The sequence below is a fragment of the Orbicella faveolata genome, unplaced genomic scaffold (genome assembly GCF_042242905.1).
Source record: "Orbicella faveolata isolate gen_17 unplaced genomic scaffold, um_ofav_v1 contig_15, whole genome shotgun sequence".
Taxonomy (NCBI): Eukaryota; Metazoa; Cnidaria; class Anthozoa; order Scleractinia; family Merulinidae; genus Orbicella; species Orbicella faveolata.
The window spans coordinates 919,672-942,124 of NW_028301542.1; the positions used below are offsets into that span (position 1 = coordinate 919,672).

At 39.6% G+C, this 22,453-nt stretch overlaps 1 protein-coding gene across 4 annotated transcripts in view; it reads right to left on the minus strand.

Annotated features, from left to right (window-relative positions):
• LOC110069105 (tensin-3-like) overlaps nt 1-22,453 on the minus strand; it is a 56,259-nt gene that overhangs the window by 11,095 nt on the left and 22,711 nt on the right. For all 4 annotated transcript variants that reach the window (XM_089287795.1, XM_089287794.1, XM_089287797.1 and 1 more), the window contains exons 21-22: nt 5,972-6,037; nt 545-1,855 (exon numbers count right to left, since the gene is read on the minus strand). In XM_089287795.1, coding sequence (XP_089143921.1) covers nt 545-1,855; nt 5,972-6,037 — 1,377 coding nt within the window. The remainder of the gene's footprint in view (nt 1-544; nt 1,856-5,971; nt 6,038-22,453) is intronic.

The following is a 22,453-nucleotide window of genomic DNA, read 5'->3' on the forward strand; positions in this document are numbered from 1 at the left end:
AGAAGCTATTGTTAGCAGTGTTACAGGCAGTATAAGAAATCACAGGAAATATTTATGAAGCTATCTCATTCTAGTTGTGACAGAAAGAACAGTGCTATCGTGTACATATATGTTGTTAGACGAAACGTCGGCTTGTTAACACTCCAAATACGTCATTTCTTGAAGGCAGTGATGTAGTAAAAGCCAGAGAAAAAGATCGTCGCTTTCTTTTCTGTGACGCAAAGTTACGCGGTTAACAAAGGGTATTATTATTATTAGACTCAGGTGGCATACGTCCCAAAGATGAATGTTGAACAAATGTTATCGAAGCGCTTCGATAGCGAGACAAGGACGTGATAAATGGTATTGTGTGATTGACACGGGGTGGATAGAATCAAGGGAAGTTAAAATGTTGCATGAATTGATATGAATTTTGCAAATGACGTTTGGTTAAAACAGACAGTAAGAAAGTGCAAATAAGGTTTGGAGATTGCAGCACTAGAATGTGACAGTGAGATTGTGTGACAAACAATAAATGGCGTGACAATGAAAAACGTGTATGTACCTGTTTTATGAACAAGATATTCATGAGCGAGAGGTTCGTGTGACTCTCCACTAATATCGAACACTTTGGGCGCTGTCCTCTCCACAATCCTCTTGGGAGGGGCTGCACTGGTGTATAGAGTTCCCGAAGAGTGGCTCAGTTCTCCTGGGGCCAGTGACTTGGCGTTGTAATTCGCTATCTCTTTATACACTTCCGTCGGCGACACACCAGCAAGACCCGGCATGGGGACCAAGTGCCCTTTAACGTGTTGGTGAGGTGGCGGCCGCACCTTGTCTGGTTGGAACATGTCAGTGAGTAGCGCTACTTTGGAGCGGACATTGCCTTTCTCTGGAAGCGTCTCCGAGTCTTCAATAGTTTTGCGCCCGTCCAAGTCGAACAGGTCTACATCGTTCGCTGATTTATTGTTATTGAAATCATACGTAACAGGCCCTCCTCTAAGCTTACCAGAAGTCGTTGTGGTCCATTCGTCAGCGACTGCTAACAATCCGTTCGTGCCATTATGTGGCGCAGAGTTGTAACCCACGGTTGTGTGAGTGACCGTGGTAGCTTTTAAAGTCCTGGGCATCATTTGAGTAGCATAAAATTTCGGCGATAGTGGCGACACTGGCGGGGATGTTTGTGACAAAGGTGCTTCGTGTAACACAAACAAAGGTGTCTCACCTACAGATAAACCGTTAGACATCTGTTCCGTTCTTGGATTGCCATTCCATGAGCTGTTTTGTGAATAAGGTGGTGGTACCACTGGGCTCCGAGAGGGTGTGCCTTGAGCCCGTCTTGAGGCACTTATCCTATTTTCAAGGGGTGCCTCTCTCCTATTATACCGTACCCCTGCTTCAAAGCTCGCCTTCTGTCGCACCGGAGGTCCCGGTGGGGTGGCAGTTCCATTTGAGGATATTGGTCCACCTTTGGGGACGCGGAAATTGTGCGATTCCACGCCTCGTGTGACGGGACGAGCTTGCTGCAGCGTTGAATCCAGGAGTTCTGAGCACTCTCCAAGCTCTTGTAAAAGCTTTTCAATCGATTTAACTTCACTATTCAACCCATCCCCACCATCTTGCTCCATTTTTCCGTTGGTGTAATGAAGATCGGGTTTGTTCAACCTACAATCCGCACTGTCCTTGTTTGTAAATCCATAAGCATTTCTCCGATTCAAAGTGTTTGCCCTGTTTTCAAAGAAGTTAAGATGGTCTCCGCCTCTCGATCGTGCTCCACTATCAAGGCTCATAGAACGTACTTTCTTCTTGAATGCCTTGTCCACTTGAGCGTAGAGGTGTCCATTCACTGGACCAGCCACGTACTCTGGGGGAGGACCTAAACAAAACAGAGATATTTCAGTATAGACTAACTAGACCAACCACGTACTCTGGGGGAGAAGCTAAATCACAACAAACATACTTTAGGTATTTTACAACTTACTACTACATCGTAACATTGTAGTCACAGACTCGGGTTCACTCCACAGACAAGCTACAACAATCTTGTTCGCCACAACAAACTGAACCATATGAAAGTACTGCGCAATAGCTTTCATTTGAATGGCCACACACTAGGGTTTTATACACAGACTTAAAAAGTTAGAACCACCTTGTACAGCATAATAAACAGTACCACATTAACATATTGCTAAATAGCTTTCATTTGAATGGTCACACACTAGGGTTTCATCCACAGACTTAAAAGTTAGAACCACCTTGTACAGCATAATAAACAGTACCACATGAAAGTACTGCTCAACAGCTTTCATTTGAATGGTCACACACTAGGGTTTCATCCACAGACTTAAAAGTTAGAACCACCTTGTACAGCATAATAAACAGTACCACATGAAAGTACTGCTCAACAGCTTTCATTTGAATGGTCACACACTAGGGTTTCATCCACAGACTTAAAAGTTAGAACCACCTTGTACAGCATAATAAACAGTACCACATGAAAGTACTGCTCAATAGCTTTCATTTGAATGGTCACACAGTAGGGTTTTATCCACAGACTTAAACCACCTTGTACAGCGTTCTAAACAGCACCACATTAAAGTACTGCTCAATAGCTTTCATTTAATTAAACAGTCAACCTTTCAATTCAAGAAAACAGTATTAGTAGCAAAAGGAAGATAAGGCTTGAAATCAAATTATCAATTTTATGACCTCTTTGACATAACGATTGTCCCTAGATATCTGTCTGTAATTCGCTTTTGATCCTTCGCAGAAAAATCCCACACTCTTATGTGTCTTTTAAACCTCTGGATGTCAAAACGGCCACACCTTACCTCGCATAGAGTGCTTCACCGTCCTGTAGCCATACGCAGTTTTACGCTGCATGAAACAGTTAGATATTCAGGCCTTTACCACCTACTACGTGCTCTCCGTACGTGCTAAGACACACGAGGACGGCGTTAAAACAGACGCGAAATTGATACCAGACAGGTTGTTCAGACGGAAGACAATGCAGTGATCGACATTAAAGCAAACTAACAAAATAAGCGAGTTTATTACCCTTAAAACGATGACAAGATGTACAATTAATTATGTCTGGTTTGCCACGAGTGGCTTTAAAAAGTGCACAAAAATAAACGAACGAGGGGAAATGCTATCGGCTTTCTGTGAACTGCTCTGGCTCCTGCAATCGTTACTTACTGTAAAATATTAGGCACACTAAAATCATTGCAAGACATCAATTTTTTCCCTCTGGTGCACGTAGAAACCCCACGAAAGCGCTGCTTTGGAGCGTGGAAATACAATACGAGTGCGGAAATCTTTTTCGGTTCAAGGTTAATTGGAACCATTTTGGATTGATATCAACAATGAGTGATAAGCAATATGAAATTCGAATGGAAAAGCACGATAAGGCAAAATCAGATAGAGACCTGATATTCAACAATAGCAACTGGCGTCTTTTTTCAAAACAGCCAATTGAAAGATCATCGAATATTCTTTGCACTGTAAGACATATGTCTGAAGAGTTCCAAGAAATAAGAAAAAAAATCAATGTGCTCGCAATTCAAAACAGATCTTGGACCTGACTACATATGTTAACGAATAATCCGTCTTTCTCCGGAAATCGCCTTAAGTTTTCTTCAGGGTCGCTTGGCCAATGGCAAAAACAAGACTGCCATGCGCCGAGCGGTTTAGCTTTTCTGGCTCGGATTAAAGTTCGTTTAAACGTCCTTAATTCCATCAGCCGGCGCCAGGCTCCAGTTCAAAAAATAATTCTCCTTTTTCCCGTCGATACAACTCCTAAGGAGAGAAGAGATGTCCATCTGAGAGAACCTGAAGTCGTTTAGGAACTGCAATGAAATTTTCCATGGTTGTTTTTGCTCCGAGTTCTGTCGGACTTGTAGGCCCTCTACGTAGGTGTAGTGTCCCACTTTCAAGTGGACGTTCGAAATCTAAAATCTCCTCACGGCTTTTATACAATTCTTTTTAGCTGAGTGCTGAGAATATGATGGTAAATAAAGAAAATACCACCTGGTTGAATTTCGCTTTTCTCATCACCTGCTTGGTTCAAAATGCATTGGCATTATGAGGAGAAATTAGCTGTGAATCAATTTTAGAGCGGAAAGGCTGGGTCAAACCACACAGACATTAACAGATGTATTGTGGATTATCATGTTAGACACAAGAAAAACAAAACTCTCAAAGCCTTCGGAGGTCACTGAACTGTCGTACCTGATAACTGCAAACGTGTTTCTTGCTATAACAATACTGGGAAATTATCTCGACTTTTGGAATGTTGTTGATAGATGTTTAACAAGACGGCGGAAGATGGCGATGGCAAAAATTAATCCCGTCACGAAGCATTTTTGTTCAGGAAAAATTGGAAGGTTTGGTGCTCGGTCGTAATGCAACAACAACTCTCGTTATCCAAGGCATTTTAAGTTTCCTGCAGGGGGTAATAAACACTTCAGGCTACATGACGGAACGCAAAACAGGTTGGACGGAAAAATAACGCTCTGAATGAACGCACAGAGAAGACAAGAACAGGGTATTAGTCTACAAACATAGCTGACTGTATGACCAGAGAATTTCAAATTTTTCAAACGGAGGAAGATTGGATTTCAACAAAACGAAAGCAATTCTGACAATTTTGGTGAGACAAATTGAAGATGTGATGTCTATTGCTTGCATATGTTGAGATGTTTTTCAGATCCAGACGAGCGCCAGAGGTCAAACCACTTTTTGTGTAATTATTGTTTATTGAGAAAACAACTGCGGAACAATAAATCATGGACGGATGCCGGCGATGATTTCAGGCAAAGCAGTGGAATCACGTACTTGCGGTGGAAGAATTTTGCAAAGGACACACTAAAAGGAGCTCAGTCACGGTATTTTGGGTTATTTTGGCCACGTACAAAATTACCTTTAAATTGAAGGAAACCTGAAAATAATAGTTTGCTAACATAGAAAAATATCAAAGAGATAATAAGTAACCATACAGGAACAAGGATGGTTGAGGATGGAGAAGATTGACACGGATTAAAAACGACGAACTTGAAAATGTTTGGCTTAACTTTTCAAGATGCGCGAACCGTGTAGTAGCTTCTTTAAGTGCTTCACTACTAGCTCAAGGTAGAAATTCTCTCAACTGAGAGTCATATATTTCACTGTTGATTAAATTTGAGAATTTGGTATTACATCAAGAATACGTCTCGTAATTGATGATTTTCTCTGTTCTCAATACCTGTCTACTAGACAACGAACTAATTTCAGAAAGAGAATTTTGATTTTAATCCCAAACCACTAAAATACTATGGCACGTTTAGAAGCATCAAGGGATGACAGCATTAGCTGAAATAAAATTACCACAATTTCAGCGCTTTTGCATGTTCTTTCTTGTCGTTTGGGTAAAACACTTTTTTCAAATACTTGTTCAGTAAAAACGTGTACAACTTAGAGACAATGACCTTTCGAAAATGCCATAAATAAAACAAATTCTTGTGGTACAAGCTTGTATGCATTGTGGAACTAGTTAGTACTAAGATTCGAGTTTTTAAACGAAACTCAAATAAAAATTAAAATGAAAGTTAATCATGGGATAAATTTTGTGGTGTTGTTCATAATTGCGCTAAGTGATTGTATTGAAAAATTATGTCCATTAAAACATTCCTGCGGTGAAGTTTATTATGTTGTACAAGGCTGTTCTAGTGTTTTTGTTTGTACACAAAACCCAGAAAGTGCGACCATTCAGATGAAAGCTATTGAGCAGTTCTTTCATGTGGTACTGTTTATTAAGCTGTACAAGGTTGTTCTCACTTCTATATCTATGGTCAAATACATTTTTGTGGTGGTAGCCCAAACTATCAGTAAAAGTTATTTAGTCATAACTGAGCCCACGTATGTGTGATTCGCCTGAAATACTCCCTCATAAATTCCCTCCTTATAGTACACACAATCAACAAAGGTCAAAGATAAAAGGGAGAAAGACACTTACGTTTCACAATGTCACTGCTTCCTTTTGGAGCACTGTCTTGGCTCGTGTAATCTGTTTTCTTGTAATCTGAAGAGAAGAGGATTGAGGGATTTCAGTATAAGTGAATGATATACGCTTGTGGTATAAGACACAATCAGAAATAAACTTGCACTATCATACACGAAAAAGCAGTCTTCCCACACGGAATTTTGGCGTACAACCCAACGAAAGCTTGCGGGCAAATATTAAAAACATTTTTGACTAATTGAGTTAATCCACCACACCAAATTTTGTTTTGCAGAGCGTTAGGCGAGATTCTGTAACTGCCAACCTCTCCAGTGAAAACAGAACTCTAAAGTTCAGTCAAGAACAGAGTCAAAAGCCAGCGAGAACGATAGCAATCTTTTACGTAGTCGCTACTCGAGATCGCCGCGGTCGAGCAGCTTTATTTTAGTGAAGATGAAGATAAATACACGGCATTCTTTTTCAACGTTATCTCACGCGCAATTCGTATTGACCGCGGAGTGAAATAAAACAAGTTAACAACTGACAAGTCAACTTACAGTACGGTGGATGACCAAGCACACCGTTTCGTTCGAAATTTATGGGGGCAAGCACCGCCATACGAGGACAATAATAAACTCACCACCGACAACAAAACTTTGCTGTGTTCAGCTCGAAACGAATACCTTCTTGGCGGTAACGTAACCCGATCTTACAAACCATTCGGAGAATTTCTGAGTTGCAGATCACGAAGACACCAGATAAAAGCGCGTGGATTAATTAACCACTGCGCGAGTTTCAACAAAATGTTGCCATAAAAAGATTGACGTACACGGGTCAGGATTCACGTGCCCATTGCTTCCTCTTTGAATTTCCGATCCAATTGTGAGATCTACGCCATTCGACACCCTCACTACCGTATCAGCACACTGGTAACTGATTCCCGTTTGGGACGGCCGGGTCACTGTTATGCGCACATTCCCACGGCAAAATCATTACCGTTCTTACACTAATAAACTTAATACCGCCGACATTATGAAATAATCTAAGACGGCCACCAAACAACTATATTGATGAAACCGGGTACATTAACCTTGACAGATAGAACCCGTCGCTCGATCGCGTCCGTGTCATCAAGTTCATAGAGAAGCAATAGAAACAACGTTACATCGATCGATTGCGCGACGGGCAACGCGTAAATCGATCACAAAAACGTTCACGCCGTTCGTGATCGGTTTTAAGAACGTCTTTTTCTGCACAGCATAACATGACCGCGTCTTATTCATTACCAAACAAAAACAGACACAAATATTTTCCAAGATCTAGCTACGCGACCTGCTAACAGCAAATCCAGGCTGGTTCGCCTTGTTTTCCTGGGATCCAGCGTCGCGATTTCGGCAATGTCACCCGCCTTGATGTCTCCCAAGCGCTAAGCTTCGCCTCCAAAGCAGCTCAGTTAAAAACCAACAGAAACAAGTCGACTGCAATCGCTACAGCAGATAATCCTTCCGTGTGCGTAAAATCGGCGCGCGAAGATCGAGGGCATATCACAATGAACCGATTGATGCTTATGAAATTCAACGCCAGAGCAACTGAACGCCAATAAAATAAAAGACAAGCAAAATTACGCGGGGGCGACTATCAGCAGGTCACGCGAGAGCGTAAACCAAACGAAGCATGGATACGAACCGAACCGCTCAAAGTGAAATGAAATCGAGAATCCACAAAGGCAATCGTTTGTGCCTATTGCGGCAGTTATACAATCAAAATCGTACATGACAGAAGGAAATATCTGCTTTTATCAATGGTTTTTGACAGACACGCGCAGCAACTGATGGTTTCAGTCAAAAACTTAACAAACCGCACGCTACAGTTATCTAAGATATGCCGATGAAAAACAGTGATTTTGCGGGAGATAAGGGGTTTAAACGCTACATGTGCAAACTGACCGCTATTGCCTGAGAGAAAATAATATGTCTGTGGCTAGACTCGACGAGTTCTTCCTGAGAAACAATTCGCGAATTTCAAACATGAAGCTCTGTTACCTAGAGCAATGATACCCGAGAGAAAATTTTCACCAAAATTACAAGGATATCCGCATGTGCGACAACAGAGAATTGACGCCATGTAACATGATGGAAAACAGAAGAGTAGAAGCCGGGAGATATAAAAGGAAACAAGAGCACACAATGTCACAAAATTAACTCCACACCACGAAGATATTCAATCCTAGAGGCGTATGTACCCATTACAAACATTTCCTGTCGTTAATGATGACAAAATTCTGCAAATATTTTTTCCATGAACTGTTTAGTTTTACAAGACTTCAGCGAACAAACAAACAAACAAACTAAAGTGGAGGAATACACCACACGGGGATGGTATATTTTAGGAAATTTTAAGTTTTCTTTTCTAATTTAAGGTTTTCTTGAAGTATAGGGGGCGGATTGGGTTAATTGTGAGCTACAGATCCAGAGGTGAAGAGTGTATCGGATTGCGAAATAAGAGAAAGATACGGTAAATTCGCCACCGTCGAACCTTCGATAAACCTTCTAGTCGACAAACCTGCTGTTTAATGATCTTGAGATTTTTTTATTGTAATTATGCCTTTTTGAAAGTGTCTAAAAGTTACTATTTTCTTCCCTGAAAGGTAACTGAAATAAAGCAAAGGCAAGGAACTCCATCCGAAACATTCAAGGGACACAAAAAAGAGACAAAAACAAAAAAAGGTATTCAGAAAAGTCTTTAATAAGACAGGTAGACACAAATTGAGAGTCCTTCTGTTTCCTCAGTCCTTGAATATTCTAATACACACTACAGGAAACCCTGGTGCATAGTTAGCTGTCTCGTTGAAAAAGAAAAAGAAGAGATCATTGAAAACGTCATTAGAATTTGTATCCAGTGACCATGATGAGCTGTTGTTTACACAGCCTGATTGTCGATGACTTAAAAGTAAGCAAATTACTGCGAGTTTTGACTGTGAATTACAAAGGAGACAGGAAGACTTGAGAACGCGAAATAGTTGTTGTTCTTTACGCTCATGTTCGGATAAGTGTATTCGTTTGAAAGAAGCCACGACACGGTTTGCACATGTTGAAACGTTTAGCGTAAATTTTTCTAGGTAGTCGTTTGCAATCCGTGTCAGTCTTCTCCATTCTTAACTATCCTTGTCCCTTGATGGTTTATTGTTATCTCTTTGTTGTTTTTCTATCTTTGTAAACTATTATTTTTAGGTCTCTCCCAGAGAATTTAAAGATGATTTTGTCCATGGTCAAACTAACTTAAAAATACCTTGACTGAGCTTCTTTAAGCATTATCAGGTAGGATGTTATCCAGACAACGTGACGGTCGCACAAATCCCTCTTTCATGCAGAACACGAGATAAAAAGACTCGTTCATAACTACAAAAGGTTGATAACGAGCCTACACAACAGCCAGGAAACACAAAAACAGTCAGGTAGCTTACAACAATAAGTGACGTATGCAGTTCAAAGACCAGGGGAGTAGAGAATAAGAATAGAGGTGGGTCACCTTCATCTCCCATATCCCCCACTATCGGCTCAATCAAACCAGGGTTATCGCCCGGGGGGGGGGGTACTCCCACAAAAGTTGGGTGGGGGTGTGCAGCCCACTTCCCAAAATCCTTGCCCTATTTATGACCAAAATCTGCGATTTTTGCTACCCTATTTATGACCTGGCCAAAAATTCGATACCCTATTTATGACCATTGCGGCTGACACAGTTGCCCGAAACATAAGTTATGAAGGGCTTTTGTTGACGGTCTTATTGATAATGACGAAAAAGTAGCTTCTTCCAAGAAACATACTCAATTCAAGATTTAAGTGTTAAAACCATACCCTATTTAAGACCAAAATGGCTAAAATCGATACCCTGTTTATGACCAAAACGGCTGAAAAACCCTACCCGTTGGGGCCGCACATACCTATATAGCCCATATAAGGGAGTACCCCCCCCCCGGGGATTATCGTAAGCGAGAATCTTGAAACCCAAAACTCGCGCAAGCAAACGATATATTGTCACTATCTTTGGCCAAAACGTCCTTGCAACTTACAACTTACATACACCAGTCAAACAAGCAAAATGTATTGTTCACTCGTTTAAAAAAAAAATGCATTAGTAGGTTCAAGAATCCACGATACAGGTTTTATACCACATGAAAGTTGATGAGAAGGCGTCGGAGAGCACGCGCGATAAGAGTCAGTTCTGTACTCAAATAACATCGCCGGTTGTCGCTACATTCAAGCTCAACAATGTCCCTTTTAGTATTAACGGAAAAGGCGAAACTAATCTAAAGGATTTAGAAGTGTCAAAGTCGCATGAGCGGAAGACAGCTAAGCCCTTGCTAAAACGTTTTGTTGGTTTAAGAATCTTACGCAAAATCTGACACAGTAACACTGAGTTTCATTGGCTAAGAACTGTTATCATAAATTATCATAAATCCATCGAGCTTGGCAAACACCCAGTAAGATAAATACGAAATAAAACATATACCACTACTTCCACTACAAAATTTTAAAAATACTCCAAATTAAATTCTCGAAACTTACCTCTGCGGACTTTTTTCTGCCTCGTTTGACGATCCAGAATCGAATATGAGCATATATCAAGCTCACTGTCGCCTTTACAATGTGACAGGAAATTAGTTGGACCACGCCCAGAGCCAGCAGGAGTTTTCTGTTTTTTTCTTTTTTTTTTTATGATTGAGTCATTTGAGTGCACAAAGAAACTTTAGACGCCAAAAAAGGTTAAATTTACAGTCTGAAAAAGTATATCTTTTCGGTACAAACTTATAATCAGTTCCTAAAATAACTCATCGACAGAAATCCGGCTCTCAATATAATCGCGAAAGGAAATACTTATAAGTTATACTTGTCTGGTATGAACGGAAAAGGCTAGCCTGCGAACAGGCTCCCGATGAGCCGCCCCGATCGCGTCGCTCTCCGAATTCTTCTGTTTTGCGCTTGCCGAAATTTTTTTTTCTGTCCTCGCCGGGAGCCTGTTCGCAGGCTAGGAAAAGGCGAGTAAACATTTAGAAAGCCGTTATCTGGTTTTCAAGAATTGGCGAAACAAAGCCGCTTTGAATTCCCTACTTCCTACTTTCATTCTGGGAACTTCCTGGTAAAGCGACCTGTGGAATGTTGTTTGCTACAAGAAGTGATTATGTTCTACATCTCTTTGTCTCGCTATCAGAAATTGAATTATTTGGCGCAAGAGAATTTATCATCGGATCAGCTGGTCTCCTCCGCGAGGAATTCCTCTTCAAATTGACGGTAAGTACATTGCATAACATGTGTAGTCGTAAACCTTAGGAATGAATACCGGCTTGTTAAAGGAGCTACGCCACGGTTCGAGCATGTTGAAAAGCTAGCCAAACTTTTTCAAGTTCGTCGTTCATAATCCGTGTCAATCTTCTCCATCCTTGATCATTCACGGTTTATTATTCTCTTTGATGTTTCTCTGTCTTAGTAAACTACTATTTTCAATTTAAAAGTAACTTTGTACGTGACCAAAATAATTCAAAATACCCTGACTGAGCTCCTTTATCCAACCAACCAATGCTTTTTTCTCGGTTTCAAATGCATCAACTGCAGTTTGAAATGTCCAGTCTTAAGACCAACTGTCCTTGAAAGAGATTTATAAAATTTGAAAGACGTAAATGGTTCTAGAAGTATGCTGTCGTCTTTTTGGTTGTCCATTCATCAAGTTTTTCTGCGAATTTTATCACAGACTTACCTGTTACAGGGTAAAGCAGACTGACAAAGCGACCGGCAGACTTAGCAGCGTACATGAAGTTTAATACAAACGCTTTCTTTCGGTCATGTTTGCATCCTTTCAAACTGACAGGAAAAAAAACCTGGCTCCATACAAAAGTTAACAATATGCACAGGAAAACAACGGGCCAAATTACATTGACGTTAATCGGATCGGTGAGTCCGAAGGCAACGATCCGATTAACATCTCTAAATATCGATTCCGTATTAGTTGGTTAATACCAATATCACTCAAGCGACCTAATTAATTTTCTCTGCTGTTTTCGCTAATTATTTCCACCTTTTCTTACTTTGCTATCAACACAACTCTGAAAGACACCAGATGTCGGCGACCATTCCATACATTTCTTGTTCTACGTAAAGACGATCAGTAAATAGTTACTGTAGCTTCACAGATTAAGGGATAAATGAACACAGTGGACCCCCGCCATACGGACACCCACTTGATACGGAAACCCACTTATGCGGACAGTTTTGTTTGTCCCATCAAAAAGCTCATATAGTTTCTCGTACATTAGCCCGCTTAATACGGGCACCGGTTAATACGGACAACAGAGGTTTCTCCGCCCGGGGGGGGGGTACTCCCTTATATGGGCTATATAGGTATGTGCGGCCCCAAATGGTATGGCTTTTCAGCCGTTTTGGTCATGAATAGAGTATCGATTTTAGCTAATTTTGGCCATTTGGGTCATAAATAGGGTATGGTTTTTGCACTCTAGCCTTGACATGGGTATGTTTTTAAGAAGAAGCCACTTTTTCATCATTATCGAAAAGAAAATCAACAAAAGCCCTTCACAAATTGTGTTTACAGTAATTTAACATTGGTCTGAACTAGCGAACTAATTATAACGCAGGTCTGAAACAGGGTTTTGATTAAGGGTTAGGTCATAAATAGGGTTTCGAATTTTTGGTCAGGTCATAAATAGGGTGGGAATATCGCAGATTTTGGTCATAAATAGGGTAAGGGTTTTGAGAAGCGGGCCGCACAACCCACCCGATTTTTCTGGGAGTACCCCACCCCCCGGATTTTTCCGTGACCCGAATGACACGCTCACACACAAAATTAAACCTCGCTTTACGGACGCTGCTTATCAGCGCGCTGTTCATTTTCATTTGTTACGATTACGTTCCGGGTGAACTCTGTGAGTAAATGAAAGCTTTGTAAAGGTTAATGCGACTTTATTTAAGGAGACTCTCCTGATTAAATAATTACGTTCTCGTATTTGGAACTGACATGAGAACTTTGCTTTGGACATTTCAACATCTGATTGAGCATAAGGTATTTTTAGTTTGAACTCAGATTACAGTCAGTACATGGCACATAATTCGGCTGTTTTCAAATCGTATGCTTTAGTCTCTGTGCCAAGAAAACATTTGCGTGACGTTTCTCCTGGGAGCCCGCTTAAAACGGACACCCAGGTATGCTTCTTTAGGGTCCGTTAAAGGAGCTCAGTCAAGGTATTTTGATTCACTTTGGCCACGTACAAAATTACCTTTAAATTGTAGAACCCTGAAAATAATAGTTTACTACGAAAGAAAAGCACTTAAGAGATGATAATAAACCATAAAGGACCAAGGATGGTTAAGGATGGAGAAGATTGACACGGATTATAAACAACGAACTTGAAAAATTTAGGCTAAACTTTTGAAGATGCCCCAGCCGTGACGTAGCTCTTTTAACCGGGTCGACCGATCTACTCCTTTCGTTTACTTTCCTAGGCCTCGGAGTCAAGTAAGAATAGAGGCCTATATCACCACGTGGTTTACAAACTAAGACCAAAACTAGACTAGTAAAGTTATACGTCGCATTTTTAAAAAGACATAATTCATACACAGAAACGAAGCCCCCTACTGCTGTTGTTTTTCATAAACGGCTTAGAGAAGAAGCCGGAAACTATAAAAATTCACCTCCTGCAGTTGGCATGTCTGACGTCAAAAGTAGAGTTACCTGTTTAACCAGTTTGTTAGGAACAGTTTCCACTCAAAAATTGAATGACGGGTCACTATTAAAAGAAATTGACTAACGGTTTTTCAACTGGAAAGCAGCTCAAGTCTACCTGAGAAATTGTCATCTTTTAAAAGCTCGTGCTTTCCAACACTGTCACTGTTAAATGAAGAAAACATTTACCTTTGGCAGACTTCGAGTTATCTTGGCGGCTTACAACTACTTCCTTTGAACACAAGATGGAATATTTTAGCTCTTTTATAGCTCGAAGCAAAAGTGATCCTCAGGGCATGACAAAGTGCGACCCCTGTGCATAGCAATGCATGGCTACAAGCTTACGTAATGGACTATTTCTATGCCTGCCTTTATAATCATATTGTGTTCAGGCACATGAATAAGTATGGAGCTGAGTCATGCGATAACTGAGGTACTGCACGACGTTTAAATATACTATGTTACTACCTCTGGTAAAATCTGAAAAGTCTACATCAGTAGGAGATCACAAATTACTGCCTTTTCTGTACTAAAAACTTTCGAAACAGTTTTTAATCAACGAGGCTGGATAACTTTGGCGCCGAAGAAAAATCCGAACCATTTCTACAAAGTCACACCTTTGAGGTTTGGCTTTTGTGAAAAATTTTTAAATAAGTAGAATTTCACAGATCTTAACTTTCCTCGAAGGCCAAAATTTCGGATAGCTGACATATTTCCTCAACTTTAACCCTTTTCTAGAATATTTCAAAAAACGGAATAACAACAAATTTAGTCTAAAACGACAACGAACAATAGAGATTAAACTCGGCAATCGACAATAATAGGCATTGAGATTAAAAGCTGCAAAGTTTGGTAAACAAACGATCTACAAAATAAATTACTTGTCAGTGCGTGAGTCATAAAAAACAGCTCTGAACCAAATCATGAGAGCAGATGAATAAAAAAACCATTCTAAAGGAAAATTTCTCGATTTCGTCCCTACTTCAGTTTAATGATGTTAAAAATCACAAGTTAGTGAATACTCTAAATTAAGATTTTCTGTAAATGTCAACATAGATCATTTTATTTGGTAGAAAAAAAAAGAAAAACTTGCTTCATAGACTAAATCTTTTCGTTCCAAGCCGCCTTTGATGAGGGTATATTCCTTTTGAATATGTCACACAATATTTTTGCAGCGCATAATTTGGTTACCTGATTCCAGGTTTCCATAGCATAAATCTGGGCTCGAGGATACCGACAAGTGAAACACACAAAATTCTTAACAACAAACTAAAACAAAGACAATCTTTGTACAGTTGAACAATACTGAAAGAAAGTGCTAATGTAGTAGTCGAGAAGCTTTCAGTTCAATGCACACACACACACACACTAGGGTTTTATCCACAGACATATTTAGACAGTGTCACAAACATCAAGCTTGTGAACGTAACCTTCAATCAACATTGAGTAATTTAAAAATCAACTTGTAAAACACAAATAAACTCAACACAACACTGAATTAGAATAATGGCTGGGTTCAAGATATCAAAAGAACAAAAATCTCATCAAACATACAGCAGTCATTCAAATCACAGTTACGCTTGCTATTGTAAATATATTATGTCCCATGAATTTGAACTTGGCCATGAAGTACAAGTAAAGTAAATTTAAGCTGTGATAATCGAGACAAAACCAAGTTGTACAATTTACAACACAATAAAAAGTACCTCAAGAATGCACAATGTATGTTCCAAATGAATAGACACGCTCTAAAGTCGTTTCTAAGTCATCAAACACTCACTCAACAGGACACCAGACCGGCATGTACCACAGCAAAACTTCCTAAAACACAGCAAGATCCCAAAAAGATCCCAAAATTTGCATGCTACAAATGCTTCCTTTGGGTCACGAGGAAACGACAATTAAGTTCTTAGAATTGATTAGGGTTATCTGTGACATCAAGTTTGTCCTCGCCAATTGCGCGGGTGATTGCAAAATTTTCGACAATTAAAAACGCGATTTTTATTAATCGATAAAATAAGGGCGCATTACAGCTTACCGAACGCTTACGAAGCGACAAGATCACTCTTCGTAACATCCTTCGCCAAAGTTCGCTTACAAACAACTTATTGCCTATGTTTACAACTAGAAGTTATTTTACAGAAGTGAACAAGTAAACCGCAAAGCTAAGACACACTTAACCGCAATCATGTTGCGCTTACAAAAGAGAACCCTTCACTGTATTAGAAAGTTGAAAGAGATCTAGGAAAGACAGAGCCTTACCAGAAAGATGAATTCCTTAGCCCAAGAGACAAGCTCTGTCGCATAAACTCCGAGCAGTCTGTTCGCTGTAATTCTGATGTTGTAAACTTCACCTCGACAAATGTACAAGATAATCCACGATTGACTTTGTGAATAAAGCACCGGTTTTTAACTGGCGGTGTTTAACTAGTATTAGCGATATTTTCCCCGTAGGATGTGCTATAAACAAGCCAAGATCGTGTCTACTGCGAAATTAAACGCATGCAATGAATGCAAAAAAGCGAACAGCTAATTAAATAACAATGCACAAGTATGTGATAACTGCAGATATCGTCCCTGGAGGGTCATTAACATAAGTAATCAAAAATACCGTCCACCTCACTTTAGCGGTAAACAAATGACGTTCTGACTGCAGGGGCAATATCTAAAATTAACACCTGCTTGGTGCTAGCAGTAAATAACTCAGCGAGATATAGGTATTATTTTAGTACACAGTGAAGTTTATCATGCACAACGCAGTCCAATATCGCACGCTGCTTAATAAAATAAGTGACGATATCAACTTCAAACGAACTTATTAGAGTGTTATTAACAACTAAATGACAAAATAACAGGTCACGAATTACTTATCTGTGATTTTTAACACCTTACAGTTGGCTTTTGAGACGAACAAGTACAAGACAGGCTACATTTTGAAAACATTTTCTCTTAAAAGTTTACTGAAGCTTGGACTACTGAATCAAACGCATGCATAACGACAAGATAAAGACGAGGCCTGTAATTATCCCGAGGCTAGAGGAAACTAATCCATCAATTTTCAATTACACCTCTTCAAACCGAAGTTTAACCCTTCAAACCACAAAGTCAATATACAAACTCTCTTTACGGGCTTCGTTATATTTGCTTACGCACGCGCTGGGAGATTTTATTAAAATATTAAGACAAATTTAAGCGATCAACTACTTAATTCATGTCACCTGTGTCTTTATTCATGCACTGATAACAGAGGAGAAATTGGATGCCGATCGGTGTATACGATATGATTTATCATAAATGATCTGGGCTCTCTGGCGAACCATGTAAATAAGAAAATTTCCTTATCTTCAAAACATTGTCAAATAATGATTAAATACGGTAGTTATCTACACAAGTCAAGGGTTATTGTATTTCTGTTTTCCGACAGCTATCATGTACAAATCAGTTATTTATTACCGGACCGTTTATGTTGTCAGTTTTTGGCAAGATTTACTGACTTACGTTCTGTAAGACTTGATAAAAGAGAGTCCCTAAAAACCATATCTTAATGCTTTTGTTTACAAAAAGGCCGCTTATGTTTTATTTAGTGCATTGCGTAAAAGTGTTTCCTTTTGAAAAACGTGTTTTTAAAGTACAATTGAAAACGTACACAAACCGAACTTCTAATTAACAAAGGCTCAACTACAACATAAAAACATCTTTTGTGTAAAAACTGCTCATTTCCACTAGATATGCATGACTATCGCACAAAATACATGGGATAAAAAGTTGAGCAAGAGAACAGAAAGTTCTACAGCAAGGAATGAACAGCCGGGGAGATGGGAATTAAGATGCCACGATAAAAGAGTCCATTCATCGTTTTGTTTCAAGCAGAGAACGCTTAATAAAAGCTAACAAAAGAAACTAATGGATCAGTTAGATCTCTCAGTGGTCAGCAAAAACCTAACATGGACTGAAACCCACACAATTGATTCCATTTAAAGGTCTCAGTGACGCTGGCTTCGGGCGAACAACTTTCCAATACAACTCACAAATTTTAATTGGAATGCTGTCTTCACGAAGGATACTTGAAATAACAGCATCGTTTATTCCAGCCGCTGACTCCAACCCTTGGCGTTTGCTTTTCCTTGAAAATGATCTAACCAATCAGCCATGGCCTTGTAATGGCTTCACCGGCAATTAATTTGTGGAGTAAACATACATTCAGTAGAAAGCCGGAGTGCAGTAAGTGCTCACTTTGAAGATCAACAAAAAATGTTCAACTGGGTATCAATGTCCTTGCCTCAACATTTTTTGTCTAAGAAATCATGCCCGTATCCAAAGTGGTATTTCCACGGTTTGCCACAATTTAAAAAACAGAACGTTTTTCATCCAGCTGTGTTAAGTTTTCGGACGCCTACAAAATTTCAGACGCTTACATTTTCTAGCTTGTGTACATCCGCCCCCTCCCCTCATACTTTCCTATGGTACTGTTTATTGTGCTGCACAAGGTCGCTCCAACTTTAAAGTCTGTGGATGAAACCCTAGTGTGTGACCATTCAAATGAAAGCTATTGAGCAGTTCTTTCATGTGGTACTATTTATTATGCTGTACAAGGTGCTTCTAACTTTTAAGTCTGTGGATGAAACCCTAGTGTGTGACCATTCAAATGAAGGCCACCGAGCAGTACTTTCATGTGGTACTGTTTATTATGCTGTACAAGGTGGTTCTAACTTTTAAGTCTGTGGATGAAACCCTAGTGTGTGACCATTCAAATGAAAGCTATTGAGCAGTTCTTTCATGTGGCACTGTTTATTATGCTGTACAAGGTGGTTCTAACTTTTAAGTCTGTGGATGAAACCCTAGTGTGTGACCATTCAAATGAAAGCTATTGAGCAGTTCTTTCATGTGGTACTGTTTATTATGTTGTACAAGGTGGTTCTAACTTTTAAGTCTGTGGATGAAACCCTAGTATGTGACCATTCAAATGACGGCCAACAAGCAGTACATTCTTATGGTTCAGTCCATTATAGTGTACAAGATAATCAAGCACTTGACTTTTAAAATAAACAAAATTCATCGTGAGGATCTCAATCACACTGGAAGTACTAGGCATGATTGATACTTCTCTTCTAAAGCAAACTTAATGAAAAAGTACAAAAATAAACTAAAATATATGCATTGCATTCCACAGGATTGTAAAGAGGTGTATCGCTTCTTGTGAGATAAATACAAGAACCAAGAGAATGACAGCCACATTTCTGGCTATTAATGTTACAAATCTGAAACAAACGAAACTATATCTTCTTGTGTCACAGGCGACCCAGACGTTGAATACGATTAATACGTGACATTATGCTGTTGGCAATTGCGTTACAATTTTAGCCATTTATAAGATAATGTATGAGAATGCTTCGAAAATTACTCTAAATGCTGCGTGTAGAAAATAATTTGAGTAAAATGGCTTACCTTGTGTTTGCATTGCGTTATTTTGATGTCTCTGTGTTCCTGGAGGTGGTTTAGAGCCATTTAGGCGAGTTTTACTTTCTGGCGGTTTGCTTCCCCTAAAGAGAAACGAAAGGCTGGCGACTCACTGGCCCGACGGCACGCACTCAAAGCTCCGTAAATCCCACAAAAATGGTCTAATGTCGTCAAAATTGCCTCATGGCAGCCGTCGATAACTCTTCTCCCCATTCGCTTTCTCCCAAGGTTCCAAAGTTTATCTTGATCGCCCGAGAATCGCTGGTTTTCCAGCTCTTGCTTTCCATTTCTGCTCCATCTCGATCCGTAACCGATTATCTTGGGCACAGGATTTGAAATTCCAGCTTAACGACCGCGCCATCGTGACAAAGTTGCCTCCAACCGTCGAGAGGCACGAGGAATTGGTCAGTTACTCGTTGCCATCTCTCGCTGCAGTTAACAGTGCTTTTAGGCGCTAAATTCAGCTGAACATTGTTTGCTTCTTGTATTTTTGCGGGTAACAGTGCTTTTAGGCGCTAATTTCAGTTAACACTGCGGCACGGTGCAATTTGCATGATCAAAAAATGCCCCGTGCCTCTCGACGGTTGGAGGCGACTTTGTCACGATGGCGTGGTCGTTAAGCTAGAAATTCAAATCCTGTGCCCAAGATAATCGGTTACGGATCGAGATGGAGCAGAAATGGAAAGCAAGAGCTGGAAAACCAGCGATTCTCGGGCGATTAAGGTAAACTTTGGAACCTTGGGAGAAAGCGAATGGGGAGAAGAGTTATCGACGGCTGCCATGAGGCAATTTTGACGACATTAGACCATTTTTGTGGGATTTACGAAGCTTTGAGTGCGTGCCGTCGGGCCAGTGAGTCGCCAGCCTTTCGTTTCTCTTTAGGGGAAGCAAACCGCCAGAAAGTAAAACTCGCCTAAATGGCTCTAAACCACCTCCAGGAACACAGAGACATCAAAATAACGCAATGCAAACACAAGGTAAGCCATTTTACTCAAATTATTTTCTACACGCAGCATTTAGAGTAATTTTCGAAGCATTCTCATACATTATCTTATAAACGGCTAAAATTGTAACGCAATTGCCAACAGCATAATGTCACGTATTAATCGCATTCAACGTCTGGGTCGCCTGTGCTTGTGTCGGACTATTTGTTCAATAAACTCACAACTGATAGAAGATACTTATCTACAGTTGATACTTAATTAAATAGATAAAGAAATCAAAATATTTCCAAAAATATCTTAGGAGGAATTTGGCATCAAGTGGGGCAAATTTTTTTTAAATTAAAACAATTTTAAATTTTAAACACAAACACAAATATCTCTAACTGCTACATCGTGAACTAAACTCACGATAGACAGAGATTTGACTATAACCGTGAATTTAAACGATTCCTTTGCCATCGTCGAAGCTATAAAATCATTGCCCAGTCAAGAACAGCTATCGCTTCAAAAACCTTTCATCTTAACTGCAACATGCGACTTGCTAGTAAAACGAAAACAAGCTGGTATTTACAGACGTGCCGATGGAACACGAAGTTTCTAATGAAACACTACTATTGATCATGTTTATAAAAAACATTTCCTGATTCTATTAGTGATAAGCTTACACAAAACGGAATGTGTCAAATTGACTTTGAGGTCCAACAGATTGACGCATTGTACATCTATGTAAAACGATCTTCCACAAATCCCATAACGTCCCCTTGATCTCAAATAGCCATAAAAACTGCGAAAACTCCCCATCAGCGTACAAACTAAGCCTAATCTTTTTGGCAACAAACATTCGAAGAACTTGCATTCATTACTTTAAAAGCAACAGTGCAGAAATGATCAACTCTGCCGTGGAAATTCGCAACACTGCGCTCAAACTTGGCAAAACACCACCAGATTCACCATTACCTCTCTCCAGGGTGTCTCCAGAGCAGATACTGCCACTTGTAACTTCTCTTGACCACTGCATGCATAAACACACGCTGGGAAACTTCAAGGGTTGCTCTTTGTAAAAACGACTACGTACAAACATAAATTATTCAAGCTTTTTGTTGTAAAATGGACGCATGGATGGCTTCCGCCCTCACAATTCTCAGCTCTAAATACTAATTCTCCCAACCAAGTGCCGAACATTTCTTTTAATCTGTTGTGAGAATTTGGTAAGGCATCACGGCAATATCATAAGTTAATTTTCTATTTTATTGTTACTGTAATGAGATGTTACATTTTGCCGCTCATTTTTGGAATGGGAGGGTTGAGCGAGCAGCACACTTGGGAACAGGTTGACAGGGAAATAGAGCGGGGGGTATACAAACCGATACCCCAGGGATTGGGCCACCAATGTCCGGTCATGTATCGAAAAAACACATATACACAGAATTGTTTTTTTTTTTTCCTTATGTTTCACCGCTGGCAACAAAGGCATGATGTTATAATTTGCAAAACAAACGCTATTTTTTAAAAAAACGTGAATATTTATTTAAACAAAGTTGTTCATGTCTGATCTGTTCACAGATCAACAGTGACTTGTAAACGCCCCTTTCAAACCGCAGAATTTAAGTTCATAACGAAGAATGTTAATTAGTTCGGCCAAAGACAACTGAGGTTATGATTTACAAAACAAATGCTATTTAAGAAACTAAATTCTTTATTCAATCGCATTCCTGTGTCTGACCCGTTCATAGAGCGGTTTTCATTTGAGTGTCGAAGAGTAATTGGTGTTACATCTCTAAGCCACACGATTGGCTTAAAAAACTCGCGACACTTTTTCATCCAATCACTCGTTTTCCCGCGCTTCGCGTCAGCTGCATGTAATTACTTCGAGCTTTGATTGGTTCACTGTATTGTCTGTGTCCTTTGTGATTGGCTAGAGTGATTACTTTGGTTTTGGTTTAACGACACTCAATTGAAAGCCGCTCTAAGTCAGTCTTCCATTTGATTACTTGTCGATAGACTCTTCGGCAAAATTAAAGGCCATCATCTCTGACTACGTTTATTTGTTGTAACTTTATTCCATTTAATTTGAGCTTTCCCTATTTATTTTCGTATTTAAATTTTGTTTATTTCATCTTGCACTCATGTCACTAGGTGACTTTGCAAGAAACCAAACATAAATGTAAATGTTAAACGTATCCGTTTTCTTCAGTTATTACGCGAAAAACACGTTATTTTCAAACAATTATTAACATAATATGATTAATAATGAGTTTGAACATCAGTTTAGTCATAGTTAACAACAACAACACGCATCTCACATTTGTCAACTTCAGTATTTTCTTTATTTTGATCTTCAAAGCTGTTAAAACTCAATTCTCCGTCC